This window comes from Theropithecus gelada, chromosome 9 (genome assembly GCF_003255815.1).
Source record: "Theropithecus gelada isolate Dixy chromosome 9, Tgel_1.0, whole genome shotgun sequence".
Taxonomy (NCBI): domain Eukaryota; kingdom Metazoa; phylum Chordata; class Mammalia; order Primates; family Cercopithecidae; genus Theropithecus; species Theropithecus gelada.
Genome location: NC_037677.1, coordinates 73907536 through 73933257, shown reverse-complemented (window position 1 = coordinate 73933257; position 25722 = coordinate 73907536). Strand labels below are relative to the sequence as shown.

Genomic DNA, 25722 nt, shown 5'->3' with positions numbered 1-25722 from the left:
CATAGACAGGAAGGTTTAGAAAAAGAAAATAGAATCTAAGAATTTGTATTTGGAAGTACGATCCAAATCTGGACAATGGATCAGTCACAATCCTTTTGAGCCATGTAGAAGGATCAGAAACAACACAGAGGGTTTTGAGGGTCTGCTGCACTCAGTACTCAGCCATCCTGCTGCAATGACCCTCACATTTCAGTCACTGGTATGTCCAAGTCCAACAGCATTCCTCACTTCACAAACCCTTATATCAACCCATGAAAGTGGAAATGTCACTTCTAGACTCTTCTGAAACTAGCCTCTGCCAAACTGGATGAGCCAGGGTAAAAGAAGATTTTATATCCCTATTTTTAATTTTGACCTATTGCCATCTGAAAACCCCAGCTGCCCTGAGAAGCATTTGGCCCTCTGCTGGGACACACCCTTCAGAGACCGATGCCCTCAGAGCCAACTGCAGAGCTTTGGTCTGAGCCCAACGCTGCAATGAGGGACAGGAGGAGGGGAGTTGTTTCATCTCCCCAACACTCCAGCATAAAAGAGAAAATTCACAAAGCAGCACTAACATAGGAAATATAATTAGTCAATGTGTCTAACACTAACCTAACTACTTCAAGTGGTAAAGACAAGATAAACTCAGAATTTAGCTTCTTATCATGTATCTTCTCTCTTTTTGCTTTTGCTGTTGACATAATCTTCAGGTTAGTCACTTCTCAACCCCTAACTAAGGCAAAGTAGCTCAAGACCCTCTCACACATGAAAATCTTGTTTACTTCTAATGCCACCAAAAAGTATCCTATGTCCTAAAAATTTTTTTTAATCAAGAGAACTGTAGCAGTCAGGCATGGTGGTGCATACCTGTAGTCTCAGCTACTTTAGAGGCTGAGGCAGGAGGATCACTTGAGCTCAGGAGCTCAAGACCACCCAGGGCAACATAGGGAGAGTCTGTCTTTAAAACTCTGAGAGAGACAGACAGACAGAGACAGGGAGAGACAGATACAGAGACAGACAGACAGACAGACAGACAGACAGAGACGGACAGACCCAGCTCTGTAATATATGCCAATTCCAGACACATTACTATTATTGCTCAAGGATTTATCTTGAGCTCCTTACCTGAGACACAAAGGAAAGTACAAAGCAAGGGAAAAATGACTCACGTATTATTTTACTATGAAAAATTAATCTCAGAAAGACTTAAGAAATATCTTCAAATAATAAGCACATTTATCTTGAGGCTTCTAATGGAATTTTCTAAATTTTCTAAGTTGTTTCTACTTTGTGAAAAATAAAATGATCCTCACTTGCCACACTAAGAAAGGCAGATGCATCTATCAAAAGAAAAATTAGATAGCAAGTGATTCAACTGTAGAATAATTTTGACCTATATGTTTTTTTCCCTCTTGATGTAGAGGATAAAGCACTTGCCACATGTGCTTTTGTATTTCAAAATTAAAGTAAAAGGAAATGCAACTTAAAATTATCAAAAGTAATATATAGCATTTAAATCATAATTGCATTTGTTTCAAGAACTTTCACAAATATACTGATCCACATCAATAGATATGTTGCATATTTTATGGAAGAGAAACCTGATAAATAATACTTAAAACTTACTATCTCTTCTACAATTAGTATCCAGGTTATACCTGAACTCAAGCCAATCCTCTTGCCAGCATAAGGTCCTGCCACAGGAAATAGATTGGACTAAAATAGATTAGAGCAGCCCATCTACTTTTCAGTACCCCAATTTCCTGAAACCTTATCACATTTCTAGGACATGTATGAGTAAGACAATACATTGGTAATTTTAAAAGAGAAGAAAGGAGAAGAAAGGGTAAGAAGAAGGCATCACATACTCTAAGAAAAAGGACAAAGGATGTGATTTGATGAAGAGTTAACATTGAGGTTGCTGCTGTCACATCCATATAGTAATCATGCCCTATTGAGGCTCTGTCCCTTATCTCTCACCACTGTCAGAATTCAGGAATGCCTGAACTTCCCTAGAGTAAAGAAGACCGATTGCCTGCTCTGTATTTGTTCTCATTTCTTTTTTAGCAAAACCAAACAAACCCCCAAATCAAAACACAAAAAATAAAAGCAAAACAAAACAAACACACAAACTTCTCTGGCAGTGTGCTCAGCACTATTTCTCAACTTTTTTTGCACATAGAAGTGGCCAGTGGGGTGTAAGGAGATGTGGTTTGGTAGAACTTCTGGGAAAGCCCTGTTGTGCTGACTTTCTTGTTGCCTGTGGCTTGAAAGTAAATTTGGCAACCAATCAACTCTCTTTGAAGGGAAAAGCCAAAGATTCATTGCAATCTGTGTTAAAATATCCACATCATTTTTCACAGAATTAGAAAAAGCAACCCTAAAATTCACAGGGAATCAAAAAGGAGCCCAAATAGCCAAAGCAATCCTAAGCAAAAAGAACAAAGCTAGAGGCATCATATTACCTAACTTCAAATTATACTACAAGGCTATAATAACCAAAACAGCATGGCACTGTTATAAAAATATATGCATAGAAAAATGGAACAGAACAGAAAACACATAAATAAAGCCACATTCCTCCAGTCAACTGATCTTTGACAAAGTTAACAAAAATAAACACAGAGAAAAGGACATCCTATTCAATAAATGATGCCTAGGAAAATTTGATAGCCACATGAAGGAAAATGAAACTGGACCCATAACTCTCACCATATACAAAAATTAACTCAAGATAGATTAAAGACTTAAATGTAATACCTGAAAGTATAAAAACTCTACAAGAAACCATAAGAAAAACCCTTTTGGACATTGAGCTAGGGAAAAAATTCACAACTAAGACCTGAAAATCAAATGCAGCAAGTCAAAAAATAGACAAATGGGACTTAAGTAAACTAAAAAGCTTCTGCATAGCAAAAGAGATAATCAATAGAGTAAACAGATACCATATAGAGTGGGAGAAAATATTCACAAACTATGCATCTGACAAAGAACTAATATCCAGGATTTATGAAGAACTCAAACAGCTCAACAAGAAAAAAAAAAATAACCCCATTAAAAAGAAGGCAAATGACACAAACAGACATTTTGTGAAAGAAGACCCACAAATGGCCAAGAAGCATATAAAAAATGATCATCATCACTAATCATCAGAGAAATGCAAATCAAAACCACAACTGGATACCATCTCACACCAATCAGAATAGCTGTTATAAGAAGTCAAAAATAATAGATGCTGGCAAGGATGCAGAGAAAAGGAAATGCTTATACACTGCTGGTAGGAATGTAAATTAATATAACCTCTAAGGAGAATTGTAAGGAGATATCTCAAAGAACAAAAAATAGAACTACCTTTGATCCAGCAATCCTACCACTGGTTAGATATTTCCCAAAGGAAAATAAATCATTATATCAAAAAAGATACTTGCACTCATATACTTATTGCAGCACTATTCACAATAGCAAAGTCCTGTAATCAACCTTAGTGTCCACCAATGGATGATTAGATAAAGAATACGTGAATATGTGGGATATATACATTTTATTTATTATTATTATTTTTTTGAAACCGAGTCTCGCTCTGACACCCAGGCTGGAGTGCAGTGGTGTGATCTTGGCTCACCGCAACCTCCACCTCCTGGGTTCCAGTGATTCTCCTGCCTCAGCCTCCTGAGAAGCCAGCCACCATGCCCAGTTAATTTTTGTATTTTTAGTAGAGAAGGGGTTTCACCATGTTGGCCAGAATGGTCTCCATCTCCTGACCTCGTGGGTCCTCCCGCCTCAGTCTCCCAAAGTGGTGGGATTACAGGTGTGAGCCACTGCACCCGGCCTATTTTATTCGTTTTTATAGCTGAGTAGTATCCCATGGTACGTGTGTGTGTATACAGATATATATACATACATATAGTAGTATTCCATGATATGCACGTATCGCATACCCTGTGTGTATGTATACATATATATGTATATACTATATGTTTATAGCTGAGTGGACTATTACTCAGCTATGAAGTCTTGTTTGACAAATATAAAGCTGGAAATCAATTATATATTATATACAATTATAATGTATATAATTTATGTGTGTATACATATATACACACATAAATACACACACACACACCACGGAATACTACTCAGCTATAAAAAAGAATAAAATTATATCTTTTGCAGCAACACAGATGAAACTGGAGGCCATTATTTTAAGTAAAATAACTCAGAAAGTCAAATACTGCATGTTCTTGCCTAAAAGCGAGAGCTAAATGTGTGTACATGGACATAGCGGAATAATAGACATTGGAGACTTGGAAAGGTAGGAGGGTAAGAGTGGGGTGAGGGACAAAGAATTCTCTAATGGGTACAATGTACACATTTTGGGTGATGGTTACACTAAAAGCCCTGTCTTCAGCACTAGGCGATATATCCATGTAACACAACTGCACTTGTACCCCCAAACTGAGTTTTTTTAAGTCACAGGGAACTTGCTTCAACACCCTATATCAACATCAACAACTGCCCTGTCTACCTCCTGACTGTTTGTGCCATGAGAAAATGGAGGCTCATCAATTTAAAGCATTGTAGCTAGGGTTTTATTTTCCCTAGCAGATAAAGCCAATACCTAAAATTATATGACTGGCTTTGCTTAAGATTAAAGTCTAGAAAAAGTTCCTGACCAGTACCACTGCCCCAAGGACAGGGATTGTTGGACATGTGCCAGAGATGGCATTACCCAGGCTCTTATGGAAGCAATTGTGCATGGAAATGAGAATCAATGTCCCATTAGAAACACCTGTGTTTAATTGACTATAAAAATATGCCTAAGGCTAATAGAATGTTATAAAGAATTATTTAAAGGACTGCTTTTCTTTTCAAATCTTTGTAAAGGATGTTTTGCAGATAGGGAACTATGAATACTAAGTCTTGTTTGACAAACATAAAGGCAAAATGAACTAGGAATATACCAACTATTGCCCTGTTTAAGTGTTATTTGTGGGCCTAGCACAGTAGCTCACGCCTGTAATCCCAGCACTTTGGGAGAATGAGGCGGGCGGATCACCTGAGGTCAGGAGTTTGAGACCAGCTGGCCAACATGGTGAAACACCATCTCTACTAAAAATACAAAAATTAGCTGGGTGTGGTGGTACATGCCTGTAGTCCCATCTACTTGGGAGGCTGAGGCAGGAAAATCACTTCAACCTGGGAGGCAGAGGTTGCAGTGAGCCGAGATCGTGCCACTGCACTCCAGCCTGGGTGACCAAAAAAAAAAAGTTATTTGTGAACAGAAAGAGATATTGGAGTCACCTGCTGTACTAATTGCTTTATAACTTTGGTTAATTTTACACTGCTTTTTGTGCCAAAGTTACTATTCTCATTCAAGGAAAAAATAGTTTACTTACTAATTATTTACTTGTTATCTATGAAGGATGAAAGACTTGGGGTTACTTATACACAGGTCAAGGTAGCTCACCCCTGTAATCCCAGCACTTTGGGAGGCCAAGGTGGGAGGATCACTTGAGGTTGGGAGTTCGAGACCAGCCTGGTCAACATGGTGAAACCCCATCTCTACTAAAAATACAAAAATTAGCTGGGCATGGTGGCACATGCCTGTAATCCCAGCTACTTAGGAGGCTGAGACAGGAGAATTGCTTGAACCCAGGAGGTGGAGGTTGCAGTGAACCAAGATCGTGCCACTGTACTCCAACCTGGGGGACAGTGAGACTCCATCTCAAAAAAAAAAAAAAAAAAAAAAAAAGAAAAGAAAAGAAGAAAAGAGAAGAAAAGAAAAAGAAAAAGGAAAGTAGCCCACACATACCTGGGTAAAAATGAAATGAAATAAAATGTACAACCATTAAATTCCTTACAAATCTTTCTCCTTAAAATTATGCTAAAATATCATAACAAAATTTCCCATTTAAAGCATTTTTCAGTGTACAGGTCAGTAGTATTAAGTTCTGTGTATTCACATTGTTCTCCAACCATCACTATTATACATTTCCAGAACTTTTTAGTCTTCCTAATTCAGACTCTGTATCCATTAAACATTAACTCCCCATTCCCTTCTCCTTCTACCCTTGACATCCACCATTCTGTCTGTCTCTATAAATTTACTACTCTATGTACTTCACATAAATAGAATTGTACATCTGTCCTATTGTGACTGGCTTACTTAGTACAACGTCTTCAAGATTCCTCCACGTATTATAATAGCGTATGTCAGAATTTCCTTCCTTTTAAAGGCTAAATAATATTCCCTGTGTGTATATGTGCAGTGAGTATATGCATTCATCCATCAATGAATATTTGGGTTGTTCTCACCTTTTGGCTATCATGAATAATGCTGCTATATCTTTTTTTCAAGATAAAGTTTTATCAAGTCAAGTCATGGTTTTGTAATAGAAACAATGTTTGTCAGGGTCAGAAATTATGGAGGGGAAAGCTACATTTAGATTAAAAGCAAAGTTGGGAGTTTGATTTTGAATTTGATATTTCATTTTAGATTTTGAGGTATAATTCTGGAGAGGATGGGGCAGAAAATGATTGAAAGTTTCCAGGAATAAATATCTATCAAAGATAACATACTCTCTAAACGGAGACAGTACCCAAAAGTTGGTCTCTTAGTGTATCTAAAGTAATCTAGAACAACCCCAGTTCATTCATCTGTGTATACAATGATGTGATCTAAACATTAGGTTTAAAGGAGAGCACTGCAGCTGCCCCTACATGGAATAGTAAGCCAAAGATGTAAAAAGCATAAGGGAGGCCGGGCGCAATGGCTCACGCCTGTAATCCCAGCACTTTGGGAGGCTGAGACAGGTGGATCACAAGGTCAGGAGATCGAGACCATCCTGGTTATGGTGAAACCCAGGCTCTACTAAAAATACAAAAAATTAGCCCTGCATGGTGGTGGGCACCTGTAGTCCCAGTTACTTGGGAGGCTGAGGCAGGAGAATGGCGTGAACCTGGGAGGCAGAGCTTGCAGTGAGCTGAGATGGCGCCACCGCACAGGTCTCCAAAAAAACAAAAAGCATAAGGAGCATAAGGGATACTCAAGGGTCCTTCAACCAATAGTGTTTAGCGAAATAACTGAACACTGAAATGGTGGTTTGCATCATTTCAGTGTTCTCTGATCATAGCCACCTGCTCAACAATAGGAAGCGTATTAAAGCAATAGCACTCTATGAACCTGTCTTTAAGGAAGCTCTTCTTTATGATTTGTCCCTCAAATTAGATTACTAAAATAATAACATAGCTATATACCCACTCAGTTTCTCTCTTTTCTCAGAAATCTAAGTTGTCTACTGATCAAAAATGCCCTAACAATAAAGATCCTCCTTAGCAATAATAAAAACACACATGTAAAACCTCTCAACCTATTTTACTAAATTCAAATAAACAACTTGAAGGCAATTAGATGGCCAGAAAAATGTAACACATATTTCATAATTCTGACAAATCAGAACTTTCTTACTCCCTCAGGCTGTGCTTATGTTTTTCATCTGGCTAAAGAGTGTTCCAGCTCTCCTTCCTCCAGGAGGTCCTGGATTGTCAAAGACAATCAACTGACAAGTAAATATTTCCTGAGCATCTACCATATTAGCAGACTAAATCACTGAAGGCACAGATGTCCTAAGGTGCTTCTATTTCTGTGATTTTTTTAGTGGTGCCTAAACTAGGAGGGTGCTCCTGGTGAAGCAGGAGTAGATGTGCAGATAGAGACTGATAGACCTTACCCATCAGTCTCCTTAGGCTGTGGATTATAGGTACCTTTGCGGCTGCGTGAGGTGAGGCTCCTTGGTCCAAAAGCAGAAGGGCCACTTTCTGATTATCGTAATGTGCAGCTACATGCAGTGGGGTTAGCCCGCTCTGAAAACACGTGCAGAAACAACAACCAGTGTCAAAGGTGTCTTAATACCAGAGGCCTAGATTGAGGAAATGAGATTAGATTGGATACAACATAGGGCATATTTACATTCCGGTTTCCACAGTACTTGGACCTCAGCATTTACCTTTTATTTCCCAAGTGCTCTTCATCCTAGTGGGACTTAAATATTTAGTTACAACTCGGGTGGCCATTAGTGAATATTAGCAAGTGTGTGTTTTGTTATCGGGGAAGTGGCCTGCTTCAGGGTTGCTGGTGACCTCTTACCTTCCCAGCAGCATCTGGAGATGCACTTTTCTGTAGCAGGAGATTGGCGACTTCAAGCTTTCCATACTTTGCTGCCACGTGGAGGGGGGTAAATCCTTTCTGAAAAAAAAGAAACATAAACATAATGAACAATAGAAATGACATAAGGAAAATACACGCAAAACCCAAACCAAACAACAAACAAAAAGATATGACATAAGGGTACTGCCTTCCAGAACTGATTAATTATTCTAGTGATGATGAGCAGTGAAGTCTGCATTTAAAGTCCAAGACTCATAGATAAGAGTTCAAGAGCCTTCTTATCGACAGGGTGTGAGCACAACATACCAGGATACCTAATCTTTCTCCCTTCTGCTGACTGAACCACAACATGCTATTGGTTCTGGGAGTCATCAGGTATCTCACCAGGATGAAGTTGGAAAGCTGGATCTGGGGCTTATTCTAGGACTGCTTTTAGAGTTTCATATTGTGGGAAGAATAAGTTACAGGGTCCCAGACTCAGTTTGCACTGTTTGGGAAAATCCAGGGGAAGTCTGAACCTCTCACAATCTCACATCACCAGACTGGACACTTTCTCTTCTTCTTTCCCTGTGTCTCCATGTATACACAGTCCTTATGTGTCCTCTAGTCTTCAGGAGGAGTCAGAAATTCTCTTACCTTTAACACCAGAGGTGAACTTAATGACATGGTTTTAGAATGATGAGACGCCTATTCTGTAGGTGAACTGAATAATCACACATGGACAAACATGCAACAATTGGATGTTAATAGCTGAGTGGCTGCTCCCTCAGGCTTCCAACTCCTACAAGAATCTGTGTATCAACCAGCCAATCAGCACACTGTTGTGGGGGTCCCAATCATGAGTCAGGGATTAGGAGGTCATCAGCACATTTGACCTCATGAGACTACAGCAAACTAAAAGGAATGTGCAGCTGGTATGGTGAAATGCCTGAATACTCAAGACTCCATCACCCATTGCTCCGTTTCACATCAAATGAGCTTCCTGAACTTGCATCTCAACTCTACTGAAGAGCCCAAAGAATCACAAGAAATGAAATTTGAGGTAGTCATCATTTATCCTGATAGTTCTCTATTTGTAATTATCTTCTATATTGATTACACATTAATCTTTCTTATCTGCATCCAAATAAAAGAGTGCAGTACCAGTTACTAGCTTTGGAAGGTGCGCCACAAGCCAATTCATCTTGCTATCACATTTGCTAGGCTTATGTAGTAGCATAAGAAAAATGAGCTCCAAATTTTGCATTCTGCACATGCAGAGCAACTGTTTATGTTAGGGTATTACTCTAAGGCATCAGAGTTGAGATAAAAATAAATCAAACCATAAATCATGACAACAGACAATAATGACAACAGAAAGAACAAAAACAAACAAAAACAACCCCAAGAAAAATTTACTGCCAGTTTTCCAAGTGTTATAAAAGCATCTACCAACCAAGCTGTGATAGTGTGGTTTGTGTGCTCGGCCTGAGCATTTTGCTAATCTGTAGCTCTGTTTTTAAACTAAAATTTAAGGCCATCAAATAATTTACAAGAAGTCTGACTCTGGATATCATTACGGTTTCATTGGAAGATAATGTACTAAGAAACTTAAGGCAAAAAAACCCCCACAAAATACTATCAGTTACCCTCTCCCACCACAGAGCTTTGCTGGCCATATTAATGACTACCGTGGGATCGCAAGAATAGATGCTGTTGTGCGGCTTCTGGACCTGTGACTGTGCTGGGAACTGTAAGGAAGATGTATTTGGGGGAACAGAGCAGGATTCTGAGATACGCTTTCATACCTTTGTTGTTATAGATAAAGATGCTCCATGATCCAAAAGGAATGCGGCCACATCCTCATGCCCCTCTCGGGCGGAAAGGTGAAGGGGGGTGTACCCAGAAGTTGTGGCTGCATTTGGAGATGCTCCTTGCTGCAATAACTGTTGTACTATGTCTGCTTTCCCCAGTCGGGCTGAAATGTGGAGTGGGGTTTGGTCATCCTAAACAGCAAGGTAGAAATGTAAGGCTGATGAGCTGAGGAAACAATGGTGCCTTTATGAAAAATTCACGGAACATTAGATGCTTGATGTAAGAGGTACAATCAACTTTTTGAGTCAATGCTAAAAAAATCTTATTTGTCTTTTTCTTCAATGTTCAGAAATGAGGAGATGGTAGGTCTAAGCTCATTAAGTACCTCTGGAGAGTGAACCATTAATAAGAAAACCGTGAAAGGCAGTTCTGTCTATAAATGACCCCCCAACAACACCTGCCACAGAGAATCAAATTTGAACTTTAATTGCTCCTTCTTCGGGAGATAAGACAATGTATCCTAGTAAAACTCATATACCTGGGAGGGATATTATACCTCCACATCAGTTATTATCCACTCACATGGAATGAATTATTTTGTTGGTTCTGTCTTCCCATAGACAAATGCAGAGTGTGAGGAAGGCAGTGTAGGGTTGCGCAGTATACCTGTGCAAAGGCTCCCAGCCGAAGGGTCAGCAGGGGCTGATGCCCTCTGCTTGTCAAGCTGTGTATCCTGGTATGGGCTGCATCTGTCTAGACTGGAGAACCACCTCACTACAATTCACCCAAAGGCAGGAGGTACTCACCAAGTCCTGATCCCCTAGGACCTTATCCCCAAGTGGGAGGCACAAAGCATCTTAATTTGCTCAAAGATCCCTGTGGTAGTCCTCGAAATAGAAATTCTCTACTGAATTGTGATAAGGTTGAGGTAAACGGTTTAAGTAGGAAAGGTAGAGAAAATAGGCTAGAATAGAGGACACCATTTTGGAAGAATAAGGAGGACGAGGGTCAATGTCAAAGTAAGAGGGGCTATCTAACCAGTAGGAAGCATGAGAGGAGTTAGGGAGATGCCGCAAGAGAGAAGAGGAATATTGAAAGCAGAAAAAAAATAGATGCCAAGGAAAAATCTCATATACTGCTACTACTGCCACCCCTTAACTTGAAACTAGAGACTGCAGACTGTGAAAATGTATATTTACATATTGTAGGTTGAAATTAAATGGTTTATGATTCTGGACCTGAACTGCCATTCTGATAACCAGACCAAACTATCCATCCCTATAGCAGCAGATAAGTGTGTTTCTCCTGCAGGTGAAATACGAGGCCAATTCTGAAGTGGCCAAACAGCTTGTGTAGAAAAAAAAAAAAATCCCTCATTTTCCTTTTGTGGCTGTTGACAGCTGACTTACAAGTCAACTAAAAAAGCTCAGTTATTCTTCCAGATTGTGATTGTTCTAGAAGCTTTGTGCATAAGCCCTTCTCCACGGAGTGTGAAGAACTTTGGATCAAGTCTAGATTCAGTCCCCAACCTGTTAGGGACTAGCCATGTGCTGACAGTTTCAGGCACAAGTTCTCATCTCATCCTATCTCATTTTGTTAAATAATCGAACGAACAAATGTGGAGGGAAGGGATTTTTCACAGTGTTACTTGGGTAGGGACTTTCCTTATTGGAGGTTGTTCACTATTTTTAAAGTATTCTTGAAAGACGGCATAAATATACTTAAAAGTTTTATGAAAATCAAAGGGTTTTTCCTCAATTTCAAACACTTTTCAAGTATTGCGCATACCTTAGCTTTAGCTTCTACCTGAGCTCCGTCTTGTACCAGATACCGCACAACTTCAGCTTGGCCGGAGCGAGCTGCCATGTGCAGCGCTGTTTCTCCTCTCTAGGGAACATGAGCCAAAGTAAATTAGCTGCAGCTCTGAAGAAGAGTGGCGTATTTTATTTGGCATAAAGCTTATGATGGACTTTTTTCAAAAATAAAAAATACTCCTAAGCACTTCCTTATTGAAAAGATAGGAAGTCAAATGCATAAGAATTTCACAGGAACCTGGTCCATGAGGCAAAGACTTTGACATAAGCCTAGGGAGTCTTGTCACCCACTGTGCCAGGGGCGCTGCTCAGTAACCTACAATGTGGACTCCCTTGGGGCTGGAAAGGCAAGTGCTCATAGGAGCCAAGCAGGCGGGTGAGTGAGTGCAGCTGGGCAGATGTGGAGTGCTTGAGAGAGCCCACACCTGCGCCGAAGCAGGCAGCCATCCCCCCCACACACACCCCCAACATCTTCAGCTCGCTGCTGTCACTATGCAGGATGCCAGCCTTACCATGCCACACCATGCAAGTTTTCAAAAGAAGTGGCAGTCTGGATTTTATATAAATTTTCCTATTCTTAAATATTGACCATAAATTCAGAATTAAAAACAAAACACTACATGGGCAACATAAACATAGTCAAGGGCCGGATTTGGCTTGTCAACAGTTGGTTTGCATTTCCTGTTTGATCTGAACAGATCAATATCTTAGTCTTTGGACATTTTTCCCAGTGGATCATTTTCTTTGCCCTGGACCACCCTCCCCCTATTTTTTCACCAAGTAGATTCTAATTCAGATTACTTCTTTACTTGATTAAAAATGAAAATGATATTAGAAACAGATATACTGAAATGGACAAAAATAAAAATGAAATATATTCTCTCACATAGGTGATGCTCACTTTTAAACTGCCTTTATAAATTGAGCTTTGCTTTATAGGCCACCTACTTCCATGGAAGGACACGTGAGGACAGATTCCACAGGAAACTGGTGGATTGTATTTATTGGAAAGGTGTTGAGGATGTCGTTTAGTGTATTACTCAGTGTTCCCTCTACGAATGAAAACATTCTCTGCAATTAGTACCAGGAAAGACTGCATTTCATCTGAGAAGCTGGTCTATTTCTATGTTTTGGTTGTGCTGCTTGGGGCTGCTGGAAGATGCAGTCTTACTGGGGAGCCCCACTCTCAGGGTAAGGGTGCAGGATCTCATAGCTTGCCCCTTCTGTGCCAGGATGGTGCTTGTTTTATTGTTACTTCTTTAATGCTCATGAGTCCAACGAGTGTTATTATGTTTATGGTCTGTTGTGTTAATACTATGATGTCAAATTTGAAACCCTGTAAAACAATGCCACATGCAGATCACGGGTGGTAAGTTACCACTCTGATAGCTACTCTGAAGTGAGCCTCATGGTTCCTACAGAGCAATGTTTGGTGTGGGAAAATAATACCATTGAGTAATCTATGGACACAGAATTCCATGGGTTTGCTATAACATGGTGAAGCACATTAAAAAGAGACTACCTTGAAGTTAGTTGAAATCACTTCTTTTTTTTTTTTGAGATGGAGTGTCACTCTGTTGCCCAGGCTAGAGTGTAATGGCATGATCTTGGCTTACTGCAACCTCTGCCTCCCAAGTTCAAGTTATTCTCATGCCTCAGCCTCCTGAGTAGCTGGAATTACATGCATGCACCACCACAACCAGCTAATTCTTTTTTTTTATTTTTAGTAGAGATTGGTTTCACCATGTTGGCCAGGCTGGTCTTGAACTCCTGATCTTAAGTGATCCACCCATCTCAGCCTCCCAAAGTGCTGGGATTACAGGCATGAGCCACCACACCCTGCTGAAATCACTTCTTTGTATAAATAACCATAGTGTCTAAATGACCTCTCCAACATGTGGCACTTTTTAATGTTTTTGTTGTAGAAAAATATTCCCCACACTTTATTTTTTATTTATTTTTATTTTTTTTGAGACGGAGTTACACTCTTATCGCCCAGGCTGGAGTGCAATGGCGCAGTCTCGGCTCACCACAACCTCTGCCTCCCAGGTTCAAGCAATTCTCCTGTCTCAGCCTCCCAGGTTGCTAGGATTACAGGCATGTGCCACCACACCTAGCTAATTTTGTATTTTTTAGTAGAGACAGGGGTTTGTTGATCGGGCTGGTCTCAAACTTCTGACCTCATGTGACCCACCTGCCTCGGCCTCCCAAAGCGCTGGGATTACAAGCGTGAGCCACCGTGCCTGGCCACACTTTATTTTTTACAATATAATATCCAGTAGTAACGCACCTGTAGGTTTAATGAACATAGTTCATAAGTCCTAACAATTTGTGGCCAACTAGAGACTGAGCAGATCTTGCCTTTGAAGTAAAGGAAACAAACGTATTCTTGAATTTTCTTCTTTTAAGTAGTCATATTAATTACATATTAATTAATTATACTAACAATAAGGTAGGGCATGGTGGCTCATGCCTATAAGCCCAACAATTTAGGAGGCCAACTCAGGAGGATTGCTTGAAGCCAGGAGTTCAAGACCAGCCTGGGCAACATAGTGAGGCCCCCACCTCTACAAAACATTTAAAAATTAGCCAGGCATGATGGCACATTCCTGTAGTCTCAGTGAGTTGGGAGGCTGCGGTGGGAGGAGCACCTGAGTCCAGGATTCTAGGCTGCAGTGAGCTATGATTGCACCACTGCATTCCAGTCTGGGAGACAAAGTGATACTCCAACTCTTAAAAAAATAAAAAACAAAAAAGTAGATAAAAAATCACCTTTGCCAGTTTATTAAATACTCACAATGGACCTCCTTCATTCAAAGAATACTTACCACATTGGTGGTGTTTGGTGAGGCTCCATGATGCATTAGTTGTGATACAATATTTACATGCCCCATGAAGGCAGCAACATGGATTGGGGTAAGGCCCGACTAAGGGGAAAAGAAGAAAATGGTGGTTTGTTGGCTTAGCATAAAAAAGGTTTGTTAGTGAGCCTGCCTGCCTGCCTGCCATCCATCCATCCATCGAAACCAGTTTAATGATCAGATTAGAAGAATCAGGACATTCACCATTATGTTACAGATTCTATAATGGTAAATATATCAACACATAATCATCATTTTCTTAAAGCAAATTCTGTTACTATGAAAGACTTATGTCATACCTATTAAAAAAGAAAAAGAATTTATTTCATACTTTTAATGAATTTATTTCATACTGTTAATGTAGATCTTTGAAAAAGCTGATAAATAACTTGAAGGTTGTTTTTCCCCTTTACTAATAAACCTTCCTTACCCATATGCATGTGTGTAGAGGGAGGACAGCGGTGATTTCATATACATTAGTAAAATGTCAACTTTTATTTCAGATCCTATTCTGGGCTTTAAAGAGGATTCCCATTTATGTCACATATAAAAGAGCAGGGTACCTAACACGAAGCTGTTTCTTTAATAAATGAACAAATCAGCATTAATAGTTTCAAACATTTAATTTTTTAACTTTATGGGTGTTACAAATTAAGGCAATAAAAATAAAGCAAATATTACAATGTTCACTAGACTAGACTTGAATTGCTTCAGATCCTATGCACACATACGTACACACACGTACGTAGACCCCAGAATACTATTCAGCATAAAGCAGAATTTATTGATTCCAGGATATTTTATATTGAATATGCCCATGATTGTGAGATTTAAATAGAGTGAATAAGAAAGATAAAAATCTCAAGCCATTAATTTTTTAAAGAGTATAATTTACTTATGCTTTTTATATGAAATGATTCCATTTTAAATTTTTCAGAGTTTAATTTAGCTTACAACATGAACATCATAACTTGATAAAACTTTTTTTTTTAGTATATCTAGAAAAAGCTAACCTGTTTTTTAAAAAGGGACAGAAGGGGATAATTAATCTCAGCAGAAATTTGAGAAATGCCAAAAATATATGAAAGGAATTCTATACAATCAAAGTGAGGTAAAAGACAGAAAAGGAATAATTCTGGCTGCCCAGACTTCAAAAAGTGAGAAGAATGGAGGACAATTAGGAAAATGAGAATTTTGTTATAGTCTTGGCACCTTTTTCCATCGGCAGGGGGAATAGTTAGAGCTCGTGCAAGGCAAAATCTTGGTCTAAACTGCCCTTTAAAGCTCTTAGGGAACAGAGAGCTGGATTACTGGTTGACACCTCTGGACATTTACTCAAACATCAGCCAAGAATTTACTTTTATTTTAGAGCCTGTTCTGATCTCTAAGAGGGTTCCTATGCACTGAAAGTAAACTTTCTATTTTATACTTAAAAATAACAGGTTGCCTAATATGAAGCCATAAGCCTGACAATATGGCAAATCAGTATTCATATTCTCAACCATTTCATATTTAAAAAATTCTAAGTGTAAATCTAGGCAAATATTCCATTTGCAGGCAAGAAACTGAAGCCAAGCAACAATCACTAGACTAGACTTTAATTTTTATGTTTGCTTCAAATCCTATAGTTAAACATCAGGTATTCAACAAAACTTTACTGAATGATCTGCTATGTATGGGCCAGACACTGTGGGTATATGAAGACCCATCAGACACAGCCCTACCTCCAAGGAGCCTTCAGCCTCTGGGGGTCTTGGGGGCACCACTGAGTCATAAGTCAGAGAGTTGGATAAGGGCACAGGATGAGGTGATGGTTCCTAGAAGGGACATGTAGTCCAGGCTGGGGAGTGAGGGGAGGTTTCCTGAAGAAGGTGGCCCAGATCTGGTTCTAAAGGATGTGCAGGATTTGCCTGGCCAAGGGGGTGCGACACACAGAGGTATAGACATACAGAGGCAAACAAGAGAGTGTCTAGTCTATGGAAGTGCCAAGGGTTAGAATTAGAATTAACAGAGATCAGGGTGCTAGGAGGTAGTGAGGTGGAGGTTGGGGGTCTGGGACAAGTCTGAAAGGGTAGGTGTCAGGCTTGGTTTGCTTTGTAGAAGGTGCAGCCCTGATTCTGATGGATCATTTATCTGAGTTCTGAGTTGGTTACTATGAGAGAAACTTAGATCTAATCCTTTACTAACCTCAGCAGCAGTTTCATTAATTTTGAGTTTTGAGACAGAGTAATCCTTACTTGACAAAAGCACCAAGGTCGTCTTGCGCAGGGTTTTGACATTTTGAATCAGATGATTTTTTGTTGCGGGAGACTGTCCTGTATACTGTAAACTGTTTAGTAGCATCCTTGGCCTTGACCCACTAGATACCAGTAGTACTATCCAGTTGTGACAACTAAAAGCACCTCCAGACATGACTAAATGCCCCTTGGGGGACAAAACTGCACCCATTAGAGAAGTACTACAGTTTAGGATTTGATACAAATTATGCTTTCTGTGATGGGGCCGTTCCCCTTAAGCATATGTTTTAGGTTACATTTCTTGACATAGTGATACATTTGCATCCAACTCACCCACCAACAGGCTTGTCTGCTTCTCCTAAGGACTGGCAGCCCTTTTGCTGAATAGTTCAGAATGCAGTCTATGGCCATGATATACCAACAAACTAGCTGGTCCCTGGAGATGGCCCTGGGGCTCTGGCTTCTAAGGCTATACTCTCGGTATCTCAGGACTCCCAGAAATCTTAACTCTTCTCACCTCGGTTACAGCTTGGATGGATGCACCGTGTTTCAGAAGGAGTTCCATTACTTTAATTCGATTCTTCTTGCAGGCAATATGAAGAGGGGTAAAGCCATTCTGCAAGGGACAAATACATATACCTGCTTGACTACATTCCATCAAAACCCAGTTTCACTATGTACAGTAAAATAGTCTTGCTAAAATGATGTGCGGTAAATTGAAATGAACAGAAAGTACCAGGGTTAAGCAGCACATAGATTCTATTTTGGAAGTAGTCTAGCTGCCCTAGGAATCCAAGGTGCCCTGGTAATTGTGAACAAAAAGTGAATTTTTGTTACAGTCTCCTTGTTAGCTGAGGTAAAAATGATCATTCATTTCGTTGTTTTATTTCGGAATTCGCTCTTCCAAATAATATGTTCCCGGCTGGGTGTGGTGACTTACAAGTGTAATCCCAGCACTTTGGGAGGCCGAGGTGGGTGGATCACCTGAGGTCAGGAGTTCGAGACCAGCCTGACCAACATGGTAAAATCCCATCTCTACTAAAAATACAAAAATTAGCCGGGCATAGTGGCAAGCACCTGTAATCCCAGCTACTTGGGAGGCTGAGGCAGGAGAATCGTTTGAAACCAGGAGGCAGAGGTTGCAGTGAGCCGAGATTGTGCAATTGCACTCCAGCCTGGGCAACAAGAGGGAAATTCTGTTTCAAAATAACAAATAATAATAATAACAATAATAATATGTCCCTCCTCCACCTCATTTCAAATACAGACTGAAAACTCCTGGCCCCAACATTTGTCCTCAAGGCTCTACTTCACCAAGGTTTATTCTGTTCTCTTTGCTGTGTTTTAGGACAACTACAAGGCCAGCTCTAAAATGTTTTGATTTCTTCTCTAGCTTTATCCTTCAAGTAGGTGTTTACCCCAAGGATGCAGAAATGTAAATAACCCATTATCTGAATAATTTGGTTTACTATTTAATCTAATAAAAGAATCTGCTTTTTAATAAATTATGTCCCAAGTTGTCCTGCCTGCCAGTTGAGACTGTGGCACGTATTTCAGCAGCCAGTGGAGAACTATAAATACCAGAGTCCACCGTAAAAGCTTAGGTCAAAGTCACTGCAGGTGCTTTCACTAAGACTTCTTAGACCATTTGGCCACAGTCCATCCCAGGATGACTGGCTATAACCTCCATATGTTGTGAAATCTTCAGAGTCACAGGAAAATGAGAGTGGGAGCCCATGCCCTGTTTTGGGACTTATTTTTTTTTTCTTGTATGGAAAAATGAGTCATGACTGTTAATTTCCTTTCTCCCTTCTCAGAATTCAGACACGTTTGATAGACTGGGTGGGTCAACAGACAGATCTTGAAATGCTGCTTTGGTAAAAGGTTTTAGAAATTATAGTGGCAACGAGGTGTCTGGGGTCTGGAGAGTTTCTCTTTCGTCATTCTTTCCTGCCCACTCTGAATTTTAGAGCCCACAGAGTACAAGAGGTGGTAGAGATCTATCCAGACAGGATGACCACACTCTTTGGAAAGGGGTAAAAACCCTTCCTTAAAGGGTCGATTGGATGATGACAAACTTTACCTCAAAATTGCTAGTAAACTCACATGCTTTCCCTAAAATTGGGTGACTTATTTTTTCCTAAACATGGGTACTTATTCTGAAATAGACAGCTTACTAAGTTGGGACCATTTATTTTTGCAAAGACAACAAACACCATTTTGCTGAGAAAACCAAAGTATAGCATGGCTAAAGGTTAAAAGAACAAATTACTTTAAAGTGAAGCCTATAAACCAGACCAAAATTCTGATTGGCAAAAGGAAACAGAAGATTACAGGCAATATTTCATTAACTTACAAGGTTAAGATAATATAAAATTTTAGCTCACAAATTCCTAGACCGCTAATGTTTAAAATAGATATTTTTGATAACTTTGCCTCGTTTTCAGATCTCCGAATAAACTTTTAATTCACAGAATTATAAGTTTATCCACAATAAGATGACGTTGGCCACCTTAGTCTTTTTATAATTGTGTAGTCTTTGGGTTCATAAAGGTCACTTACGTGACCATAAAAACATTAACAGTTTGGCTCCATCAGTCTTTCTCATGTCGGAAATAGAAAATTTTGTAGACTTTCCTGAAGGATATTTGAAAAAATTGACAAGAAGTACACTTTAACTAGCACCTTCCATTTTAACCTCCTCAAAGCATTCCCTTCACATACAGAGGCAGCAGGTTGTAAGCAAGACAACTGAGGCTGGACTCGCTGGTTGAGTCACTCACCAGGGCTTTGGCATTGGGGTTAGCTTTCTTATCCAAGAGAACCTTGGCGACTTTGTAATGCCCACAGTGGGCAGCCACGTGTAGGGCAGTCAGGTAGTCATTGGTGACATCGTCCACGGGCACATTATGCTGGAGGAGAAGCTGGACGCAGTTTAAGTGGTCCCCTTGTGTGGCCATGTGCAATGGAGACAATCCATTCTGGAACACATAAGGAAATCAGAGTTCATTTTTTTACCTTTTAAACACAAATGTGCAGAACACAAAATAAAGTACAAATATAAACAGATAAAAACTCCAGTTCTTCACATGAAAATACCTTCTATTTGTAAAAGCTTTTGACAACTATTTTGAACTACAGCTATTTTTAAAATTGGTCCTCCCAACTGCTTATGTCAGTCAATAACAAGTTGTCAAGGAAATGTCTTTTCCTAATTTAATAGAAGTGTGAATTGTAGCATGGGTCATAACCCAGATGAATGGAAATTTTACTTTTCTTTTTATTTTAAATAGAGATATGGTTTCACTCTGTTGCTCAGCTGGTTTCAAACTCCAGCCTGAAGTGATCCTCCTGCCTCAGCTTCCCAAAGCACTGGGATTATAGGTATGAGCCACTGGAACTTGGCCGAATAGGAATTCTTAATATTTAAGACTAAAAGAAAATTAAAGGTAAGAACAGATTGGTATTCATTAGACTGGTATTAATTTTGTCCTTAGAGATTACTGATACCCAATATTGAAGACTACATTGATTTGACTTTAAAAAAGGTCCCAATGTAATGCATTTCATCTCACATCAAAGAAGAAAGGGAAACGTTTCCCTTTTCTATCAATCTGGTGCCCCCATGTGTCTATGATGAGGAAAGGCAGGGCATTGACAAAGCCAATAACTAATGCTCACCTTGTTAGTTTAAATCAACTGGGTTCAATAACTCAGTTAATCATGTGCAGTAGGAATGAGTTGAAAATTCATTTAAAGAGCAGAGAGAACAAATATATGTGGTCAAAGGTAAATAAAACCTAGAGTGACACCAGCATTCAATACGTTTCCTAATGAAGGCAAAACAAGGTATGAAGATGTCAATCCTTTCTTTTAACTATGATGGCAAAGTGGGGGAACCTGGGAAATTCCTAGAGAATCAATTATCAAAAGAGGCTGTATCAATTATTGTAACATAGTTTAACATGTTTTTGGGAAAAGTAAGTTGACAGCAAATTCAGTTTCTAAAAAAATTGTCGTCAATGAATTTTGACAATGACAGATCAAATATGCACCAAGGAACCAGAGGTTTCTGAATCCTCTGAGCCAAATTATTTGCTCCGAATTTATCAATGAATGACATAAAGAAGGAATTCAGGATAAGAAAAAGTAATATGAGCTCCTCGTTAACCATTCCCGTGGCATTATTCACTCTCTGACATATATTTCAACGATTTGGGTTCCTTGAAGGCAAGAGGTACATGGTTATTATTTTTTCCATCGCACAGAAGAGAGCTCTGCACATACAGAAAGAACTCGGCAAATTCTAGGTCAATTTAAAGGCCTCGTACACTGTCAGTCTATCAGGATATTTCTGCCTAAAAAATTTCCCTCAAATATTTTAAACCATAGAAATGAAGGTGCAGGAAAAGGTAGGAACATTTCCCATTTGAGATACTGCTACCCACGAGCATATGGACTGCTTTATTCCTGCCAAAACACTCTTTTGCTTTATGTTTTGATACAGTCTTAGAGGAAAACATGAAGTAAACAAGCAAACAAACAAAAAAACCCCACAAAATCTGAGAGAACAAAGAATAGTGGAGAGTAGAAATGGAAGGCAGTGTCAATAAAAAAAAAATTCTCTAGCAATGCAAAGACACAATGATTGTGTGGATGGGAAACTTAAAGATAATTGGAGAAGGACAAGAAAACAGTAAAGAAAAGACCATCTGCCCTATGGAAAGAGGTGGTATTACATATGGTGTCTGAAAATACTGATCCAATGTAATGGGCTTTCTTAGCTCAGTAAGACGAAATTCTTGAAGAACCGGTCAGATGGCCTTAAGCCTAGGAATGTACTCATTCACTTAATAGTCATTCAACAAATATTTACTGAAGCCCTACTGTGTTCTGGGCACAAATACAAGTGCTTGTGGGTATTGCACTGAACAAGGAAAAGTTCTTGCTTTCATTCTATTGAAGAGAACCAGACAGCAAGCAAGTAAACAAGCATATAATTTCAAGATGGTGTTAAAAGCTCTAAAGAAAATAAAATATGGCCAGATGGCACTGGCAGGGGGTGGTGAAGATGGGAGGGGTAAATCATGAGAAAACGCCTGTTTATGAGGAAGACATTTGCATTGAAGAATGTATGGGGACCGCAGAGATCTGGAACAAGCTGAGGGAACTCAAACCAAGCAAACAGAAAATGAGAACAAAGGTGTAGTCTAGGAAGCAAAATAAGGCTGGTTAGCTGGAAGATGGTGAGGAAGGAGCAAAATGGGAGGAGATGAGGAAGAGAAGTGGTCAGAATATCTTAAGAAGTCTATCCTCAGTGCAGAGGGAGATTTCTGATCAAACACGGCAGATGTGATAGCTATATTTATCCTTCCTCTCCCAAAACTCCACCAAAAAGCAATACTAGATTTAAAGGGTGAAATCCAGAAGGGCACACATGTGTATGTCCTTTTCCATTCCCACATATACAATGGGGAAGAAATCAAAAACAGATGAGGGTTGTCTCCAAACTTCAGAATATGAAAAGAGGATTTGAGTGTGGTCATTCATCCAGTCGAAGAGAGAGGCTGAAACCTAAGTGTCTGAAGCAGTAGAATCAGTGCTGTGCTGACAAATGTTTAACATCCAACTCCTGGAAAAAGAAAAGCCCCAGTGTGTAGCACTAGCCAATTTCCATGCTGTTAATCCCCCCACAACAACCAATTTCAAGCCGTCCATCTGATGTTACTGAATGAGGAATTGGGAAGAGATGTACACAACCAGCTGATGAGCCAATACAATCAGGCTCCAGCACACTGCTGGGAATAAAAAGACAAGCTGATTTGCTTTTCAAATCCTCAAAAGGTGGAGGCTATGGAAGCGTAGTACCTCAGAAGATAAGATGAGACTTGGGGCTGCAAGTAAAATCGGATCAAAGACTGTGTATGGAGCTGTCAGGTCTCCAGGCCCTTCCCAACTCAGCAAAGTCAGATAACTGCCTCCTTCTAGCCTGAAGGACACCAGAATTAGTGTCTGGAGAAGGTGAACTAGAGAGATTCAGAACAGAGGGCAGTGATGAGGATTTGGACCGAGAATAGGTGATCACAGAAAAAGGAAGGAGAATGCAGGCGTTAAAGTTAGGCTGCTTGGGTTCAAATCCTTGTTCTGCCACTAACCGAGATATTTTGAGAAAGCTACTTTATCTCTTTGGGTTTCAGTTTCCTCATCTATTAAAAGGGAATAACAGTAATACCAGTATCTCACTTAATGAGGATTAAATGAGTTAATACGTGTAAAGAACATAGAGCCTGACAAGCAGTAATCACTATGTAAATATTAGTTATCAATATTATGATTAAAGTATGCATAAAGCACAAGACTGGCAGCCTCTTTCCCCTGCTCAGAAGGTATTCACACAGGTGTGCACTGCAAAAGTTGGTGGATTTGTCTCTCAAAAAACTGTACCACCTACGGTAAAGGGAACATAATCCTGACATTAAAGAGCCCCTCTTAATCACTGCCACCTGATCAGCACTGCCTAAACTCTTTATTGCTGCCACTCACATGTTTGTGCCTGACACAGTCAGGTACAGCCATTGTGGGAAGCCTTCAATATAAAAGATAGAGCCAAAGCAAAAAAAAAAAAAAAAAAAAAAAAAAGAGGAAAAAAAGGAAATCTGAGAAATTAGAGACATTCGGGAAACAGAAAAACTAAATTGCAAGAAAGTTATCTCAAATGTTCTCAGAAAAGTAACAGAAAATATTGTACCCATTAAACAAGAACAGGATACTTTAAGAAAAGAAGCTATCAGATAACAAGAAAATGTTCTTGAAAATTAAAAGGTTGGAAGAAAAAAATCAAGATTTCTCAGAAAAAATCCAAAGCAATGAGATGAATAGGAGAAAAAAGATGAGCAACTCTCTGATTTTTAACATTCTTCCTTACTGCTTTGAGAAAATGAAAATCAATTTGAAAGAGAACAATGGAGATTAGTGGGAGGGTTTTTAAGCAGGAGGCTGACATGATTTGGATGACAGTTTGTATGGCAACTTTGACTGCAAAGTGGGAACTGATTTGTGAAGAAGCAAAAAGGTAAATGGGGGACCAACAGGAAGCTACTACAGTGGTTCAGTGAGAAATGATAATGTGGCTTAGAAGACAGCAGTGGAGGAGGAAAGAAAATAGATACAGGATATGTAAAACGAAAAGAACAAATAGAATCGTCAAGATAAGAAACACTCAAAAGGCCAAGATGTCATCATATACAATGAAAACATCATGGACGTTTAATTCCATTAGACAACACCCTCAACAGCTCACCAGTCTAAACCCTACATTTTAAATGAGTGATGGAATTGTCCAGACCATCTCAACCCTGTCTAGTCTTCCTAATATTGTTGAGGAAACACTGACCAGAGTGAAAATAGAAATAATATGTGCTTTTGTTGCTTTGATAATGTTTAGAGATTAAAGCTCTTAGTAAAGCTTAGTATCTTTTCCAAAAAAATCACTGGTTTAATAAATAAAAATAGTAGTGACAATGAGGTGCTTTATATGTCTCAAAATTTATTTGCAAATATTCTGTTCTTCAAATGATGTCAAATGGTTTTACTATTAAAAAAAAGCCTAAAAGAGAGTCAATCATTATTTTTTTTCAGGCAATCATCATGTGTTCCTTTCAGATATATCAACATTCCCAAAAGCCCAATCAAGGTGCAATATTTCCAAAGTTTCCAGTGTTCATCAGCTAAGCGATATCCTCGACCTTCTTAATAGCCTGTTAACTCTCAAGAAATAAGCTGAGGGGCTAAACACAGCCAGCATCCATACTTTAGAGAGTGTAGAAATTTTAGTCTTTCTCAACCTGACAAGCAATTATTTCTGAGCTATGAAAATTTCACAGAGTAAAATCAAGCAGTAAGCATTCCTGAAACAAAACAGAAACCACACACACACAAATGACTTTGTGGTGTAGCACATTCTACATAAAATTTTAATAAGCTCCAACTTATTTTGAGGTTCTGTAAAGATTTGGTGAACATAACTACTCTGATTCATTTTCTATGTGATTCAAAAGGTTGGATCATATAACCATCAAAACAAATACAGTCCAATGTCCAGAAACCTGAAAAGAAATTACCTTGGTTTTTGAAAGAATGGGGGCAGCTCGATCAAGCAACATTTCTACCACCTGTTCATGGCCACTCCTTGCTCCACAGTGCAGTGGTGTCAGACCATCCTGTTGAACAAAGGAAACATCACCAATTAAATTTGACAATAAATTCTATGAGTGCAGTGTACTTCTTCAAGATCCAGTATGGCACCCAACATGCTGTGGACAAGTGGGCTTCAAACATTTGCTCGTTTATTTCATAAAATACTTTCTTATTTTAGGTTGAAAACTACATTTTTTCATAAGTTTAAGTAGCTGCAAAGTATGTAATTTCCCACAAGTCTGAATATCAACATTTAAATGTGTAGCTTTTCCACTACTGTTTTAAATAGTCAATAAAATCTAAGTACTACAAGAAATTTGATGCTCACCATTAACAAAAACACATGAATAAACTCTTAAATAGAAATCTGTAATAGAAATTCTACATTGGTTCTTTTTCCTCTTGAGTTTCTATTTCCATTCCATTTCCGCATACATAATTTTATCTTAATGTAATTTTATGCTTGAAGGTTTTTTATTGATTACCACATATTTCTCTGCCATAAAATTATATCAGTTTAAATTTAAGAAAGGTTTAAATATTTCCTGACAACACATGCCTCTAAGTATAAAAAATGAATCATCTGATTGGATTATTACTATAATTATTTGAATATAACCAATCAAAACAGCAAAAATATATAAAAAGTTTTGTGACCATTCCACAAAAAC

General features: G+C 39.1%; 1 protein-coding gene across 5 annotated transcripts in view; it reads right to left on the bottom strand.

Annotated features, from left to right (window-relative positions):
• The window catches only part of ANK3 (ankyrin 3), a 707282-nt gene that overhangs the window by 163437 nt on the left and 518123 nt on the right, over positions 1-25722 (bottom strand). For all 5 annotated transcript variants that reach the window (XM_025395913.1, XM_025395911.1, XM_025395909.1 and 2 more), the window contains 8 exons: positions 24976-25074; positions 19639-19836; positions 17373-17471; positions 14586-14684; positions 11732-11830; positions 9937-10134; positions 8129-8227; positions 7747-7845 (listed from right to left, as the gene is read on the bottom strand). In XM_025395913.1, the coding sequence (XP_025251698.1) occupies positions 7747-7845; positions 8129-8227; positions 9937-10134; positions 11732-11830; positions 14586-14684; positions 17373-17471; positions 19639-19836; positions 24976-25074 (990 nt within the window). The remainder of the gene's footprint in view (positions 1-7746; positions 7846-8128; positions 8228-9936; positions 10135-11731; positions 11831-14585; positions 14685-17372; positions 17472-19638; positions 19837-24975; positions 25075-25722) is intronic.